This window comes from Hemitrygon akajei, chromosome 4 (genome assembly GCF_048418815.1).
Source record: "Hemitrygon akajei chromosome 4, sHemAka1.3, whole genome shotgun sequence".
Lineage (NCBI taxonomy): Eukaryota > Metazoa > Chordata > Chondrichthyes > Myliobatiformes > Dasyatidae > Hemitrygon > Hemitrygon akajei.
The window spans coordinates 159,710,622-159,728,473 of record NC_133127.1 but is presented as its reverse complement, the minus strand read 5'-3'; the positions used below and the strand labels follow the sequence as shown (position 1 = coordinate 159,728,473).

The 17,852-nt window shown below is 40.5% G+C and overlaps 1 protein-coding gene and 1 long non-coding RNA gene across 10 annotated transcripts in view; one reads left to right on the top strand and one right to left on the bottom strand.

Annotated features, from left to right (window-relative positions):
• Positions 1–11,420, bottom strand: part of LOC140726858 (uncharacterized) — a 60,174-nt gene extending 48,754 nt beyond the window's left edge. The window contains exon 1 of the long non-coding RNA XR_012098745.1: positions 11,289–11,420. This is a non-coding gene — a long non-coding RNA (uncharacterized lncRNA). The remainder of the gene's footprint in view (positions 1–11,288) is intronic.
• Positions 1–17,852, top strand: part of atp8a2 (ATPase phospholipid transporting 8A2) — a 461,717-nt gene that overhangs the window by 96,587 nt on the left and 347,278 nt on the right. For 6 of the 9 annotated variants that reach the window (XM_073043757.1, XM_073043755.1, XM_073043759.1 and 3 more), the window contains one exon: positions 12,107–12,239. The exons of 2 other annotated variants lie outside the window; for them this stretch is intronic. In XM_073043757.1, the coding sequence (XP_072899858.1) occupies positions 12,107–12,239 (133 nt within the window). Of the gene's footprint in view, positions 1–11,832; positions 11,999–12,106; positions 12,240–17,852 lie in introns of those variants that run through there. One more of the 9 variants, XM_073043760.1, reaches the window with a different exon arrangement.

Genomic DNA, 17,852 nt, shown 5'->3' with positions numbered 1-17,852 from the left:
GCATTGGAGAGGGTCCAGAGGAGGTTCACAAGGATGATTCCAGGAATGAAAAGGTTATCATATGAGGAACATTTGTGGCTTTGGGTCTGTACTCACTGGAATTCAGAAGGATGAAGGCTGATCTCATTGTATCCTTTCGAATGTTGAAAGGCCTAGATAGAGTAGATGTGGAAAGGATGTTTCCCATGGTGGGAGAGTCTAGGACAAGAGGGTAGAGCCTCAGGATAGAGGGGCGCCCTTTCAAAACAGAGATGTGGAGAAATTTGTTTTTAGCTAGAGGGTGTGTAATTTGTTGCTATGTGCACCTATGGAGGCCAGGTCATCGGGTGTATTTAAGGCAGAGATCGATAGGTTGTTGATTGGACATGGCATCAAAGGTTACGGGGAGAATGCTGGGAAATGGGGTTGAGGAGAAAAAAGGATCAGCCAAGATTGAATGGCGGAGCAGACTCAATGGGCCAAATGGCCTAATTTTGCTCCTATGTCTTATGGTCTTAGATGGAATTTTTGCATCTGTGTTTACTCAGCAGACAGACTCTAAGTCTAAAAAAGTGAGGCAAAGCAGCAGTGAGGTCATGGACTATATACAGATTACAGAGGAGGAGGTGTTTGCTGTAGTGGCAAATTAGGGTGGATAAATTCCCAGGGCCTGACAAGGTGTTTCTTCAGATCCGGTGGGAGGCAAGTGCAGAAGTTGCAGAGGCCCTAGCAGAGATACATAAATCACCCTCAGGTGAGATACTGGAGGATTGGAGGAAAGCTAATGTTGTTCTGCTGCTTAAGAAAAGGCTCTAAAAATAATCCAGGAAGTTAAAGGCTGGTGAGCCTGACATAAGTAGTGGGAAAGTTTTTGAAAGGTGTTCTAAGGGACCTTATGAGTATATGGATCAACAAGGACCGATTAGGGATAGTCGGCATGGCTTTGTGCTTGGTAGGTTGTGTCTAACCAGTCTCGTAGGGTTTTTCGAGGAAGTTACCAGGAAAGTTGAGAAGGCAACACGGTAGATGTTGTCCATCTGTACTTTAGCAAGGCATTTAACAAGGTCCTTCATGGTAGGTTGGTCAGAAGGGTTCAGTCACTTAGCGTTCAAGATGAGGTAGTAAATTGGGTGAGACATTGGCTCTGTGGAATTCATTGCCAAAGACTGCTGTGGAGGCCAAGTCAATGGGTATGCAAAGTGGAAATTGATAGGTTCTTGTTTAGTTAAGGCATGAAAGCTTATGGGGCAAAGGCAGGAGGAAGGTGTAAAGAGGAAAAAATAATCAGCTATGATTGAATGGTGGAGCAAACTCAATGGGCCAAATGACCTAATTCTGCTCTTGTGTCTTATAATTTCACAGCCAAAGTTTTTTTTCTTGAAGGTTATAAAATTATTAGAGATATAGTGATTGCTTTGTGTGAGTGTATTGTTCTATACTTTTGTTGACTTTCATCTTGGCTTCAAAGGGCCAAAATGTCTGGGCTTGAGTCCCATTCTGTCAAAGAGAGCAGAATTTAGATTGGGATCTAAACGAAGAAATACTGCAATGTTGGACTACTGTCTTTTAAATTGGATTATTCAATTGCTTTATTTAAAAGCATGCATATCAGCTGTCTTCCATGTCCCTTAATGTATCTTTGCTAATACAGATTTTGGTTAATGCTTCATTGTTAATTTTGGAATTTTGCCTATATGCAGAATATTGACTATATCTAAAATAAAATTCAATAATAATAACTTATTTATAGAGTACTTTTTGTACAAACTGTAGTTCAAAGTGCTTTATGATGAGATAAAATGCAAACATAAAAATAAAAGGTCAACTCTGTTAGTTAAAAGCAAGGTTAAATAAATAGGTTTTGAGCTGGTGTATCTCTGATATATTTTAACCTAGGTTCTGTATCTATAAGAATGAATTCTATGGGAAGCTCTGAGGTCATTTAAATAAACAAGTTTGCACCCTAAAATGTGTTAATTATCTGTTGCTCGTGCACAAAAGCAAATGTGAACAGTAAGAGCAGGACATGAATAATCTTAGGCCAGAACGTTGACTGTTCATTCCTCTCCATAGATGCTGCCTGACCTGCTGAGTTCCTCCAGTAGTGTACTTAAGATCATTTTTCCGTCCTGTAAAGATGTGACTTGAAGTTACTGGTCTTTCTGCATTTCTGTCATTTAGTGAAATATATAGTGTGACACTTATGCAAATTTTTCTCTGCTATATGAAGAATTGTCTATCTGATTTGCCTCTTTTGATTATAAATTGTTGAAATAGATAGATAGATAGATAGATACTTTATTCATCCCCATGGGGAAATTCAACATTTTTTCCAATGTCCCATACACTTGTTGTAGCAAAAACTCATTACATACAATACTTAACTCAGTAATAATATGATATGCATCTAAATCACTAACTCAAAAAGCATTAATAATAGCTTTAAAAAAAAAAGTTCTTAAGTCCTGGCAGTTGAATTGTAAAGCCTAATGCTTTTAACATTTCTAATTGTTAAATTCTCTTATTACTGCCTTGTGCAAGGACCACAATTCTGGGATCTTTCTTTGGACTTGGGATACTAAAAGCACACAGTTACGCAATGAAGTAATGTTATAATGTGAAGTATGACTTGAGTGAATTCCATCCTGTTGTATAACTGTTAGAGATCTAAAAGGTGATTGCAAATTGGGATCTTCCTAGACTGGTTGAATGCCCAAGATGGTGTGGTCTTTCTTTGATTCTATTATGGTTATTGTTCTATAATGGATTTATTGAGTATGCCCACAACAAAATGAATATTATGGCTGTATATGGTGACATGCATGTACTTTGAATATAAATTTACTTAGAACTTTGGAAAAACCTGATCAATTGATTTGATTAAAAAGTAGCGTAGATTGTTGTTGAATATTACGGGATTGAATGGGGAGTAGTTAAGGGATCAAGTTTAGCTCTCATTGGTCCTGGACAACATGGAGCTGGAAGGTTATGTTGACACTAAGTGAATTCAAAGATTCAAATTGTAAAGTGCACTTCTTATCAAAGTATGTATCTAGAATACAACTCTGAGATTCGCCCTCTCCTAGGCAGCCACAAAACAAAAAAACACCATTAAACCCATTCAAGAGATCATTGAATACACAGTGCATGAAATAAAGAACAAATTGTACAAACAGCAACAAGTGACTGTACTACATATGGAATATCAAGCATCAAACCAGGAGTCCAGTAGTATTCAGTTTAGTTAAGTTTGGGGCCATGCTGCTAGCCAATGCAAGCCATGGAGCCATTCTTCACCGAAGCGCCCAAGTCTGCAGCGGCCGCTCAAAAACAGCAAAAAAAAATAGTAACCAGTATCCACGGACGTGTACAACATGAACCTCAAAGTCCCCCAGAATGAGTCCAGAGCCTTGCTGATCGTTCCTGGTAATGTAGATCCCAAGACTCCTGCACTTTCTCAACAGCAGCTAGTCAAAGAGACATTGAAAAGTACAGCACAGAAACAGGCCATTTGGCCCATCTAGTCTGTGCCGTGCCATTTAAAATGCCTACTCCCATTGACCTGCACCAGGACCATAGCCCTCCATACACCTACCATCCATGTACCTATGCAGCCTTCTCTGAAACGTTGAAATTGAGCTTGTGTGCACCACTTATGCTAGCAGGTCATTCTATACTCTCATGACCCTCTGAGTGAAAAAGTTTCCCTTCATGTTCCCCTTAAACTTTTTGCCTTTCACCTTTAACCCATGAACTCTATTTGTAGTCCTACTCAATCTCAGTGGAAAAAGCCTGCTTGAATTAACCCTATCTAAACCCCTCATAATTTTGTATACCTCTGTCAAATCTCCACTCAATCTTCCGTGTTCCAAGGAATAAAGTCAATCTTTTCATTATTTCCTAATGACTCAGATCCTCCAGTCCTGTCAACATCCTTGTAAATTTTCCCTGCACTCTTTCAACCTTATTTACATCTTTCTTGTAGGTGATCAAAACTGCACACAATACTCCAAATCAGGCTTCATCCATGTCTTATATAACTTCAGCATAACATTTCATCTCCAGTTTGGAGATAAAACTCAATATTTTAATTGATAAAGGCCAATGTGCCAAAAGCTTTCTTTATGACTTATTTGCCACTATGTTCAATGAATTTTGGACCTGTATTCCCAGATGCTTTTGTGCTACTACATTCCTCAGTGCCCTACCGATCACTGTGTAAGACTACCCTGTGTAAGTGCAACCCCTCTGTCTTCCCTGCATTAAATTCCATCTGCCATCTTTCATTCCATTGTTTAGAAGCTGGTCCAGATCCCACTGCAAGTTCTGGGGATAGTCTTCCTTGCTGTCCAATACACCCCAGTTTTGGTGTCACCTGCAAGTTTGCTGATCCAGTTAACCACATGATCATCCAGATTATTGATATAGAAGGCAAACAACAATGGACCCAGCATCAATCCCTGTGGCACTCCACTAGGCACAGGCCTCCAGTAGGAGAGGCAACCATCTACTGCCATTCTTGGGCTTTTCCCATAAAGCCAATGTCTAATCCAATTTACTACTACATCTTGAATGCCAAGCGGCCAGACTTCCCTGACCAACCTCCCATGTGGGACCCTGTCAAATGCCTTGCTGAAGTCCATGTAGACAACATCCACTGCCTTGTCTTCATCAACTTTCCTTGTAACTTCCTTAGAAAACTCTGTAAGATTGGTTAGACACGACTTACCACGCACAAAGCCATACTGACTATCCTCAATCAGTCCCTGTCTATCCAAATACTCGTATATCCAGTCCTTTGGAATACCTTCCAATAGTTTTCCCACTATTGATGTCAAGCTTACAGGATCTACTATTTCCTGGTTTATTTTTAGAGTCTTTCTTAGTGGAACAATATTGGCTATCCTCCAATCCTCCAGTACCTTGTCTGTTGCTAAAGATGATTTAAATATCTCTGCTAGAGCCTCTGCAATTTCTGTACTTGCCTCCCATAGGGTCTGAGGGAACACCATGTCAGGTCCTGGGAACTTATCCACCCTAATTTGCCTCAATACAGCAAATACCTCCTCCTCTGTAATATGATACCATCCATGACCTTGCTGCTGCTTTGCCTCATTTCTAAAGATGCTGTCTGTCTCCTGAGTAAATACAGATGCAAAAAAGTTTATTTAAGATCTTCCCCCATCTCTTTTGACTCCACGTATAGATGATCATTCTCATCTTCCAGAGGGTCAGTTTTGTCCCTCATAATCCTTTAGCTCTTAGCATATCTGTAGAAGCCCTTGGGGTTCTCCTTCACCTTGTCTGCTGGGGCAACCTCATGCTTTCTTTTAGCCCTCCTGATTTCTTAGGTGTTCTCTTGCATTTCTTACACTCCATAAGTACCTCTTTTTTTTCTGTCTGCATATACCTGCTTGTGGTGAACTACATATACCTGTCTGGACACGCCCCCCCCGCTGACTGCTCCTATGGCTCCTCCCACTGACCGTGGCTCCTCCCACAGACCCCGGTATAAAGGCGATTGAGGCCTGAGCCCTGCCCTCAGTCTCCAGGATGTAGTATGGTGGTCAATTACTGCTTATTCTTTCTTCCAGTCAATAAAAGTCAATATCTCGCCTCACGTCTAGGAGAGTTATTGATGGTGCATCACTGCTATGTACTTCCTTTTTTTTCCGCTTAACCATGGCCTCAATATCTCTTGAAAACCAAGGTTCCCTAAACCTGTTATCCTTGCCTTTGATTCTGAGAGGTGTATATACGCTTTGTCTCTCAAAATTTTACTTCTGAAGGCCTCACCCTTACCAGATACACATTTGCCAGAAAACGGCCTGTCCCAATCCATACTTGCCAGATTGTTTCTGATACTATCAGAATTGGCCTTCCTCCAATTTAGAATTTCAACCCATAGACCCGACCTGTTTCCCTATTTACTTTGAAACTGATGGCATTGTGGTCACTGGATGCAAAGTGTTCTCCTACACAAACTTCTGTTACCCTGTCTCATTCCCTAATATAGCAGATTCAGTATCACACACTCTCATTGGGACTTCTATGGATGGATTAAGGAAATTTTCCTGAACATATTTGACAAACTCTATCCAAACTCATACTTTTACAGTATGGGCTTCCCAGTCAATTTGTAGGAAGTTAAAATCACCTACTGTAACAAATTTATGTTTTTTGCAACAGTCTGCAATCTCTACAAATTTGTTCATCTAAATCCCATGGGCTGTTGGGTGGTCTGTAGTATAGCCCTATAACATTCCTTTCTTATTCCTCAGTTCAACCCATAAAGTCTCATTAGGCGAGTTCTCCAGTCTGTCTTGGCTGAGCACTGCCATGACATTTTCCCAGCCTAGTAATGCCATTCCTCCTGCTCTGTCGCATTTTCATGAAATTCTGGAATATAGAGCTTTTAGGCCTGCCCCTCCTGCAACCTAGTCTCACTAATGGCTACAAAATCATAATTCAATGAGCTCCCTGAGCTCATCTGCCTTTCCTAAAAATACTTGCATTGGAATATACGCAGCTCAGGACATTAGTTGCACCATGCTCAACCTTTTGTTTCTTGACTTTGAGGGCTTAACATCTGTCCCCACAATCTCTCCCTTATCTGTTCTGGTACTCTAGTCCCCCTCTCCCTGCAACTCCAGTATAAACCTGCCCCGTGCAGCGCAAGCAAACCTTCCTGCTAGGATATTAGTCCCCCTCCAGTTTGGGTGTAAACTGTCTCTTCTGTACAGATTCTACCTTTCCTGGAAGCGAGCCCAATGATCCAAAACTCTGAAGCTCTCTCAAATACACCAACTCCTTAATCACAGGTTAAACTATATGATCTTTCTATTTCTGGCTTCACAAGCACGTGGCACAGGTAGCAATCGTTAGATTGCAATCCTGGCATCCTGCCCTGTAACTTAGCACTTAACTCCCTGAACTCACTTTCCAGAATCTCATCACTCTTCCTACCCATGTGGACCATGACTTCTGGTTGCTCTTAAGAATGCTGAAGACTCAATCTGAGATGTCCCTGACCCTAAGACCCAGGAGGCAACGTACCAACCGGGAATCTCATTCTCATCCACAGAACCTCCTTTCTGTTCCCCTAACTAATGAATTCCCTATCACCACTGCTCCCCTCTTCTCCCCATCCTTCTGAGTCACAGAGCTATACTCGGTGTCAGGGACCTGACCACCGTGACTTTCCTCTGCTAGGTCAGTCCCCACCCCCGTGTCGACGTTGTGCAGTGACAGATGACTAAACCCAGGTGCGGAGAAACCATGAACCCCCACGTTAAGACAGAACAAAAGTTTATTTATTGGAACTTGAGCTGAATTTTGGAAGCATGAGCAAGCGACACTGAGAGCTAAATCATTCTTGAAGCAGACACAGTGCAAACCGAGAGTCTGCTTTAATAATCACAGTGAGCTGAAAACCTGTGCTTGTCAAAATAAACCTGACAAGATTAAACAGAAAGCACGACTCTCGATAAAAAAGCAATTAACAAATACAGTTGCAAGGCTCATGACAGAGTGATATATCTGTTTTTGAGGGGGATGACCACAGGGTATTCTTCACTGGCTGTTTAACCCCCTTTCCCCATCCTGACTGCTGCCTAGTGTCCTGTGTCCTCCACCTTCAGTGTAACTACCTCTCTTTACGTTCTACCTATCAACCCCTCAATCTCCCGAATGATCCAGAGTTCATCCAGTTCCAGCTCCAACTCCTTAACGCGGAGTGTTAGTAGCTGCAGCTGGATGCGCTTCTCGTGAGTGAAGTCAACAGGGACACTGAAGATCTCCCTGCCGTCCCATATCCTGCAAGAGGAGCACTCAACTATCCTGCCTGGCAACCCCACTAATCTAACTGAGCAAATATAATGAAGGAAAACAACAGATAAATAAACTGGGAGTAAAAATCTACCTAAAGATTTTTTGCCTTCTCTCACTCTAGCCTCTCTCTCCTTGCTGAAGCTTCAAAGAGCTAAAACCTCAAAATCCCCACACTAACATGGTCTACTCCAACTACAGCTGCTCCACTTGTCTCTGCTTCATTTTAATTTGTTCTTGCCAATCAATCCAGATCACCAATTGGCCACTGCTCAGAACGCCAAACCACTGTGAATCGATGCCATATGTACCCAATCGGTGAACCTGAGTGAGCTGCGGCTTCTCACTCCTCTGACTGCTGATTGGCTGCTGCCTAAAAGTTAGCGAGAGGGAGAGGCAGATTGCTTAAACGCAGGCAAATGGTACCAACACCCATCTGTCCTTTGCTCTGATCCTTGTCAATTTCAACCTTGCTCGACACTTCATTCGGAGAGAAGCAATGGAGTCAATCATGGCCTCGTGCCCTTGATGCCTCAGTTAGAAAGAAGCATTGGAATCAATCATGAGCCCCATCTCCTGGCTTCCAGATTTCACCAAACCTCACTGAACTCCTTAGGAGAAAGCAAAGCACCCGATCTCTCAATCCCACACCATCGAAATGTAAACCACAGGTTCCAATCACACGCAGCTTAGTAGAAGAATCGTATTTGAAAGAAGTAGTAAAAGAAGTTTGTGAAGAATTAACAGGATGTCGCTGTTGGTCGCGTTGTTTGCTGGTGCCATGTTGACTACTTGGCCCTTGCTGACTGCTATCAAATTACAAAAGATTAAAGGATGTCTTGAAAGTGTAATTTACATACTAACATCTGCACTGACTTTGAGAGTACCTGATACAAGACTGGGCAATGAAGAGGAGAAGGATTAGGAATAGAATTAGGAACCTTGAGTTTACTCATTAAGAGCACAGAGGGCCCAAGGAAAATCGCAGAAGGGACACATCAACTCCCAAATTACCTACTCACCCACGAAGCTGCTCCTGTCCCACAAGACAGAATTTGCACAGTCCTGTTGGCTTCAGATTGGAATGGAAGCTTGTCATTAACAACCATGTGGACTGCTTAAGAGGGAAAGTATTCAATTAGGATTATAGTTGGCACATTTTTCTGTAGTTCCAATATCAGATTCCTGATTCATGAAATCAACTACAGCACAATCATGTTCAGATTAGTGGTGCTAATATCATTTAAGAGAAAAATACAGAATTTTAAGTTCTAGCTGTAGCTCTACATATTATTATATAGACTTGGTTAACAAAAAAAGTAGGAAGGGATCAGCCTATCTAGAAGTTCCTTCTAGGACATGTTTATTGAATGTAACTATTGTTGTTTGTAAGATTGCTTTAGTTTCTTTTCCCCTTTAAATTAACCCACCTTCAATCCTGCTCCTTTGTAATGCACATATTTCAGTAATCATCACTTTCTATCTGAGAGATATCTAAAGAAAAATAGTTGACAATACATGGCTTAGTTTCCTTTTTCTCCCCCACTTGTGGTTTTCAGTTGAGTTATGTAGGGAATGTCCTGAAAAAAAACTTCAATTGAAATTGTATAACTTGGGGAATTAGTCTGTGGAATCTAGGAGGAAAGGGACCTGTTGCCAAGATTTAATAATTTTATTTCATGATAAAAATAACATAAATGTTGGAATGAATGCCTTAGCAAAGCTTCACAACAGTTTACTGGCCATTGAATTCATTACCTTGGAGAAATCTTTTGGCTGAGCAGGAGAGAGGAGCTTCCATCATGTCCAATAGGGGGGTGATGAAAGAAACTACCATCTAGGTCGTCAGTCAACACATGAAAAGCTGCTGCAGAGTTCTGGCAGTGTCCTCACTAATGCAGGGTCTTGATCTGAAATATCATCCTCCATGTTTTTTGCTTCCATTTATGTTGTCTGACTCACTCAATTCTTCCAGCATTTTGCTTTTCTTCTAGATTCCAACAATCTACAGTCTCTCTTATTCTTCCACATGTCATTTTGGTCAGGGTACCGTCCTCAGCCCTACATCTCACTCAGCATAGCCTGCCTAATATCAGTTCTCCCAAGTACTCTCTCCACACTGAGCTTTCGGGCAATTTATTACTGCAGGAGCAGCAAGGCATTAGACACTCACACTAGGTTCCTTGCCCTCAGGTTCCAATTACAGCAAAGTACAGCAAATTGGGCTTCACACTGATTTCCAGATTCTTGTTACAGCAGCACTGAGAGGTAGAGGTAGTAGAGCTATTACTTCCTGACAGTCTGATAGCGCAGTGAGGTATCAGTGTATTGTGAAAACATGAAGCAGTGTGCCACGTGAATTGAAACTGTAGTTACAATATACAAAGCACGTATGAATATGTTTAACGCAGACCTATGGGACTCAGATCCTGATTGTATCTTAGAAACTCAAGGGGCATAAACTGTCTGGCCATTGTTTAGGAAATTTTGATGGGCATGTGTAATATGTTATATTATTTTAGAATGTATGTGTAGTTTGAGTCAAAATAAAAACTGCTGTAGCAGTAAATCTTTCTGCTTCAGATAAGTAAATGCACTTTTTGTTAGAAACTTGTATATGCATATGATTTGGATACCTTAGTAAAACTCTGAAAATGCGAAGACATTTTCTGTTTTGGCATTACATGCATATTCTTAAGTTTATTAAGATTGAGCAGGCACTCTCCACTGATGCAGTTTCTGTTACATTCAGACTTGAATTAACTTGAAAAAATGTTATTTCACATCCAATGTGACGGAGATTGGACATTCTATATACCACTGTGTCCGGAACCTGCCTCGCATGCTCACCTGTTTATCTGTGTCAAGCTGTAACAAAGGATCAACTTCATTCACCATATACATTTACACGTATCAGGAGTTTGCTGTGTACAACGTGCAACATAAAACAATATTCAACAGTTATAGAGAATTATATAAAAAATAAATACTGCTCGTGCTGCATGATATAATAATAGCAGAAACCTATTTATCTGTTAGTGTTAAAGCTTTTAATTTACCTCGCCCCAAAGATGTGGTCTAATCAGATTTTGCTTAGATCAACTTGATCAAATGCTTGAGATATCAGCAATATTAGACTTTGTGTCTCTCCTAATTACACCTCCTGGCTTAAATACTCTGGGTAGAAGTGGATGAAACTTCCATTAATATATTTCTTCAATAAACTTTCTTCCTCCCATCCAGGCGACTTGTTGCAGCATTTAACATAGTATCGTCAAGATCTATGACTCTAATGGAGAATCAACACATCCTGCTAATTGTCGGCCCCCTACAATTTCCCTCGCTACCCTTCCAAAACTGCAGGATGCACAACCTAAACATTTTTTTCCCCTTGACACCATGCAGCATCTCTAATCAAGAGAATTCAAACTGTTACCGAGTTTCAGCTATGCCCACTTCACATAAAGTAATGGAGCAATTACCTGTGTTGACTCTCTTCAGATTTCCCCACTCTCAGCTGAGCTGAGTCTTGATGCTAGGAATTGATATAGGATAGTAGTCTCAATGACAATTTTACCGTTTTCTTTTTGAAAAGCAGTTTTGCTTGAAGCAATACTTGGGCAACGTTTTGAATAGAATTGCAATGACAAAGCTTGACTACTGAGATATATTGAAGTGTTTACAGTTGAAAGTGCAGATCCGTCACATTGTCAGACAGTAAAAATGAATAACGAAACTAATCCATAACTTGCTAATACAGTGACAAATGGGCTTATTGCATATACTGCAACAAAGATTTGTGGATCCCAGCATATCGGAAAGGGAAATCCTTAATATTACATTAGTGTCCACTTAAGTATCCCTTATCAGCTTGCATAATTTATAACACTGGTTGAATGGAAAAGTACTTGGTCAGACGTGCGCTTACATTGCAGTCATTTATCTGTCAGGGATATTGGCAATTCACTGGAGCAGCTTGCACTTCCATCAAAGCATGTCCGCGTCTTCTCATTGGTCTAAAAAAATAATTCCCTCTGTACTAATAGTCATTTTGTTGCTGTGAAGGTTATTTATTTAGTAAACCTGAAAGACTGCTGATAGCTATGTGTGGGTGTCCAGAAGCAATGAACAATACATGCCTGTCAATCATGGTGCGCTGAGCATTGTGGTGCTCTCAGCAACTTAATTTACTGCAAGTACAGCCCTGCTCTTTTATCAAACTTTTATCATGTAATATCAGTGAAAAACACTCTGCTCACTTCAAATTACTGAGCAGGTTCTTTTTTTGTTTGAACACCAGGCTGTTCATCTTTGGACTACCAGAAAGCTGATGATGAGATGTCTAGCACTGCAAATACAGAGTCGGATCAAGCAGCAAGAGTTATTAACATTAACCTACCTCAGATAACTAAATTTTGTGATAATCATATCAGGTAAGCCTTGCAAATTTGTAACATTTATTTGTGGACTGGAATGTTTATCAAAATGTATTGTTGAGGAAGGTTTATTTTTTTACACAAATGTGTGCTTCGAATTATTTATTTATGTTTGTGTCACTTGTTCCAAAATGCCTTGTTCGTAGAAAGAAATAAAACTATTTGTAGGAGATTTCTTCAAAAAAAAACTTTTTAAACCATAATAAATGAAACTCAAAATTGAGTAAATATATTCCGTGGTAACTGATGAAATACCTGCTCAGAGTTTGCACTGTTTTGAAAGATAGAGATTTTCTGTATTAGCAATTCTCTTGCTAGCCTGTGCTCTTTAAATAGTGATCCAAATCCAAAAATTCCCAAATTATCAGATATTTCAGATCAGTGGTGCTTCAATTTGGATTTAATTAATTTTGCTATAAATTGCAGCATTTAAATGAAAAAAAGGGGGTGTGTTACTCTTTATTTAGACTGGAGTGTTTGAATTGCATCAGGAGGTTCTTTTCAGAGTAAAGTGTACTATACACATCCATGTTTGAGAATTGTCTTTTTAAATTATTAGGATGGTACTTTCATTATAAATCAATTATGGAAGATTATTTTAGAATGGCAGTTTCTGTTGTATAGCTCAGGATGTATAATTATGCCATAATTATGAAGGAGTTATTTTGGCGTTGACGACATCGGGCTGCTTAGGGTATCTGAAATTACAATTTGGTGACAGTTGTAGCTTCTAAACTCGTAAGTATGAAAACACAGTTAATGGTGTATATCACTGTTTGAAATACACCTCTGTTTAAAAATTGTATCAATGTTTATATCTGATTATGAATGAGGAACAGGAATACTTGGCCCTTTGATCTTACTTTGCCATGCAAAAAGTCAGAGTTGATTTTTAAACAGTGACCTTCAGTTCTAGATTCTCCCATAAAAGGAGTCATCCCCTTCACATCCAGCTATTCAAGACCCTTCAATCTCATGTTTTAACTAATCATACTCTTATAAATCCTGGGAAACACAAACCTAGTGTGTGCAATCTTTCCTCGTAAGCCAAACCGTGTACTATTGCTTGATACCTTCAGCAAGCTGTGATTCTTCTGCAGTTTGTAATGTGAGAAATATTTCCTGGTTTTCTTGCAATGATCAAAAGATTCTGCAAATGCAAAGTAGTTGAAATCAGTATGAAAGATTCCCGTAATTTCCACTGGTCGAATACTTTGTTATTAGTATCCTGCAAAGCTCTAGGAATCGCTCGGGATGCCAGTGAAACTTGTTTATTTAGTAGTAGCAGTGTCAAGATTTTTGTTCCTTTTTAAAGGAATTGCCACAGCTTTGAAAATGAAGCTGACAATTATCTGGTGGAAATATGACTAAACATTGAACACCAGAATTTATAAACCTTTTTGGCTTAAGTACATGAGTATTGACAAAATTCGAGTTCAGCAGGCTGACCCAGTGTAGTTTCTGTGCTGTAGTGAGCACGTTATCTCGTTGGTATAGTTACAAAGCTGGTCCATGCACACTGTTGGTCCTAGCACGAGAGATTACCTCTGTCTAAACTACAAAATATCTTGAAGTCTTGTAAAATGAGTAACTAAAAGATCAGTAAGTGTATCTCTAATTTTCTGCAGTAACAGTAGATCCTGAGAAAAGGCACAGTTTTAAACACTGAGAAGAGCTTGATGTGAAAGAGATGGTGTGCTGATTGCTGAGGTTTAGTTTTATTTCCTGAGGGTAGAAAAAAAAGAGACAGGATTTGGATAATATACTGGCCTGTATTTATCAATGTTGTCGTAATGAGGAGTAGCAGACATATCAAAATATAAGATCTGAAAATAAATTCTTTAAAATGTAGCTTAACCATAGAGGACAATGAATGAGAAAACTGAAATCACCATTTACAGTGCCTTATTAAAGTATTCGACCCCCCCCCCAACCCTTTGAATTGACTTTATTACTTACATCCCTCATATACATGAGGAGTAAACTTCTTTCTTCTTCTGTCCATCTAAATGTGCAATGTGCAATTTTAATAATTTATAATAAACATTATGTACAACAGGATAGTCAATGTAACATAGAACTACAGTTGCATCTGCATGAATTAATCAGTCTGATGGCCTGCTGAAAGAAGCTGTCCTGGAGCCTGTTGGTCCTGGCTTTTATGCTGCAGTACCATTTCCTGGATGGTAGCAGCTGGAACAGTTTGTGGTTGGGGTGACTCGGGTCCCCAATGATCCTTCGGGCCCTTTTTACACACCTGTATTTGTAATTGTCCTGAATAATGGGAAGTTCACAACTACAGATGCGCTGGGCTGTCTGCACCACTTTCTGCTGAGTCCTGCGATTGAGGGAAGTACAGTTCCCACACCAGGCAGTGATGCAACCAGTCAGGTTGCTCTCAATTGTGCTTCTACCGAAAGTTCTTAGAATTTGGGGGCTCATCCCAAGCTACTTCAATTGTCTGAGGTGAAAGAGGCACTGTTGTGCCTTTTTCACCACACAGCCGGTATGTACAGACCACGTGAGATCATCGGTGATGTGTATGGCGAGGAGCTTAAAGCTGTTCTCCCTCTCAACCCCAGATCCACTGATGTCAATAGGGGTTAGCCCGTCTCCATTCCTCTGCAGTCCACAACCAGCTGCTTTGTTTTTGCGACATTGAGGTTGTTTTCTTGACACCACTGTGTCAGGGTGATGACTTCCTCTCTGTAGGTTTGAGATTAGGCCAATCGGTGTGGTGTTGTCAGGAAATTTAATTAGCAAATTGGTGCTGTGTGTGGCAACACAGTCATGGGTATACAGAGAGTAAAGGAGGGGGCTCAGTACACAGTCCTGAGGGGTGCCTGTGTTGAGGGGCAGAGGTGAGGGTGCCGGCGATCTGATAGGAAGTCCGGGATCCAGCTGCACAGGGCAGGGTCAAGGCCGAGGTCTCTGAGCTTCTTGTCAAGTCTAGAGGGAATTATGATGTTGAATGCTGAACTGTAGTCCAAGAACAGCATTCTCACATAAGCATCCTTCTTCTCCAGATGTGTTAAGATGGTGTGTAGAGCGATGGCTATTGTGTCACTTTTGTTCACATAAGTGAGTATTACAACCAGGAATTTTGATTAACTTAGAATTTTTATTTGTAAATCACGTGCTCATTTTTTCCACAGTAAAGCCCAAAAAACAGGGAAAATTGTAAAGCATGAAGAACTAAAAATTCAAAAACAGATATGTCTGCAGTTCAAAAGTATTCATCCTGTTTGCTCAGTACTTGGGTGAACTTCATCAACGGTTGTAGCCACTAACTTCTGCAGCTTATTCAAAGTCACTGTTGGCAACACAGTAGTTTCTCTTACAAGTGCCATCTTTCTCCTGCAATTAAGTTTACCTAGGCAGTCTGGCAGCAGTTTCATTTTTTACCACGTCTTCACGATGGACTGCACTGAGCTCTGAGGTATGCTCAGTACCTTTGAGGTGGTCTTGTACCCTTCGCCTGATTTCTGCTTCTCTACTATCAATTCCCTGATTTGCCGTGAATGTTCTTTTGTCTTCAATTTGGTTTGGTCTGTTGAAAATCTATATTTAAAAAAAATCTACCATACTGTTGGACTATACAGAGATAAGAGTATTTATTCAGGCAATCTTCCAATATCCAATGAATTGGGTGAGTTGGGTAAGGTAATTGCATCTGTGGAAAGTTAGAATAGTACATACAAAGAGGATGAATACTTCAGCCTCTCAATTTTGGTTTTTAATTTTTAGTAAATTGGTGACAGGTTGGGATTTTTCTTTTGATTCGACATGATACACTATGTTTTGTAGTTTGGCTAAAAAGTCCTACTTCAATATATTTTAAATTTAGAAAATGAGACAGTAAAATGTGAAAGTAGTTGTGGGTTTAAATACTTTTTCAAGGGATTGTATTAACATCAACTAGGAATTCCAGTTTTCTATGTTTTTTCCCCCCCCATCTTTAATGTTACAGAGTGTGGAAATGGATTGATTTATTATTGTCCCTTTATCAATCTCTCCATCTTCATCTCTGGAGACAGACTATCTACTGATATATTTAATAATCTTTAATAAATCCACTGACTATCACAGCTATCTGGACTATAGCTTTTCCCACCCTTCTCTCAGCCACACCTGTCTCCACTGCATCTGCTCTCAGGGTGAGGCTTTTCATTCCAGAACTACTGAGATGTCCGACTTCCTCAAAGAAAGTGGCTTCCCTTCCTCCACTATCAATGCTGCCCTCACCTGCATCTTTCCCATTTCGCACACATCTGTCCTCACCCCATCCTCTCGCTACTACAGCAGGGATAGGGTTCCTCATGTCCTCGACCCAGTAGCTTCTGCATCCAGCACATAGTTACATAGAAACATAGAAAACCGACAGCACAATACAGGCCCTTTGGCCCACAAAGCTGTGCCAAACATGTCCCTACCTTAGAAATTACTAGGCTTACCTACAGCCCTCTATTTTACTAAGCTCCATGTACCTATCTAAAAGCCTCTTAAAAGACCTTATCATATCCGCCTCCACCACTGTTGCTGGCAGCCCATTCCACGCACTCACCACTCTCTGAGTAAAAAAAACATCCCTGATATCTTCTCTGTACCTTCTCCCCAGCACCTTAAACCTGTGTCCTCTTGTGGCAACCATTTCATCCCTGGGAAAAAAGCCTCTGACTATTCACATGATCAATGCCTCTCATCATCATCTACACCTCTATCAGGTCACTTCTCATCCTCCTTCGCTCCAAGGAGAAAAGGTTCACCCGCAACCTATTCTCAGAAGGCATGCTTCCCAATCCAGGCAACATCCTTGTAAATCTCCTCTGCACCCTTTCTATGGCTTCCACATCCTTCCTGAAGTGAGGTGACAGGAACTGAGCACAGTACTCCAAGTGGAGTCTGACCAGGGTCCTATATAGCTGTATATTACCTCTCAGCTCTTAAATTCAATTCAATTCAATTCAATTGATGAAGGCCAATACACCTTAACCCTTCTTAACCACAGAGTCAACCTGTGCAGCTGCTTTGAGTGTCCTATGGACTCGGACCCCAAGATCCCTCTGATCCTCCACACTTCCATGAGTCTTACCATTAATACTATGTTCTGCCATCATATTTCAGATTCAGATTCAGTTTATTGTCATTTAGAAACTACAAATGCAATGCAGTTAAAAAAATGAGACAACGTTCCCCCAGAATGATATCACAAAAGCATATGACAAAACAGACTATGCCAGAAAATCCACGTAACGTTTGGCAATCCCCAATCCAGAGTCCGGAGAGGCTGCTATGTATTAACATTGCGCTACCGTCTAGCGTGTTCCCCGGAAAGGAGCTTCAAATCCACCAGACAAAAAAGACCAAAAACTAAAGCTACAAGACCTGCACAAAACCACATAATTACAACATATAGTTACAACAGTGCAAACAATAGCATAATTGATAAAAAAAAAAACAGACTATGGGCACAGTAAAAATAGTCCAAGATGTTAAAGGACTGTAAGTTCAAAAGAAATCACCACACAGTTTCTGCAAGTCCCCAGGGTCCCAACAGACTCGCCATCCCACGACGGAAGAAGGGAATACCCCTGCTATGGACTTCCAAGG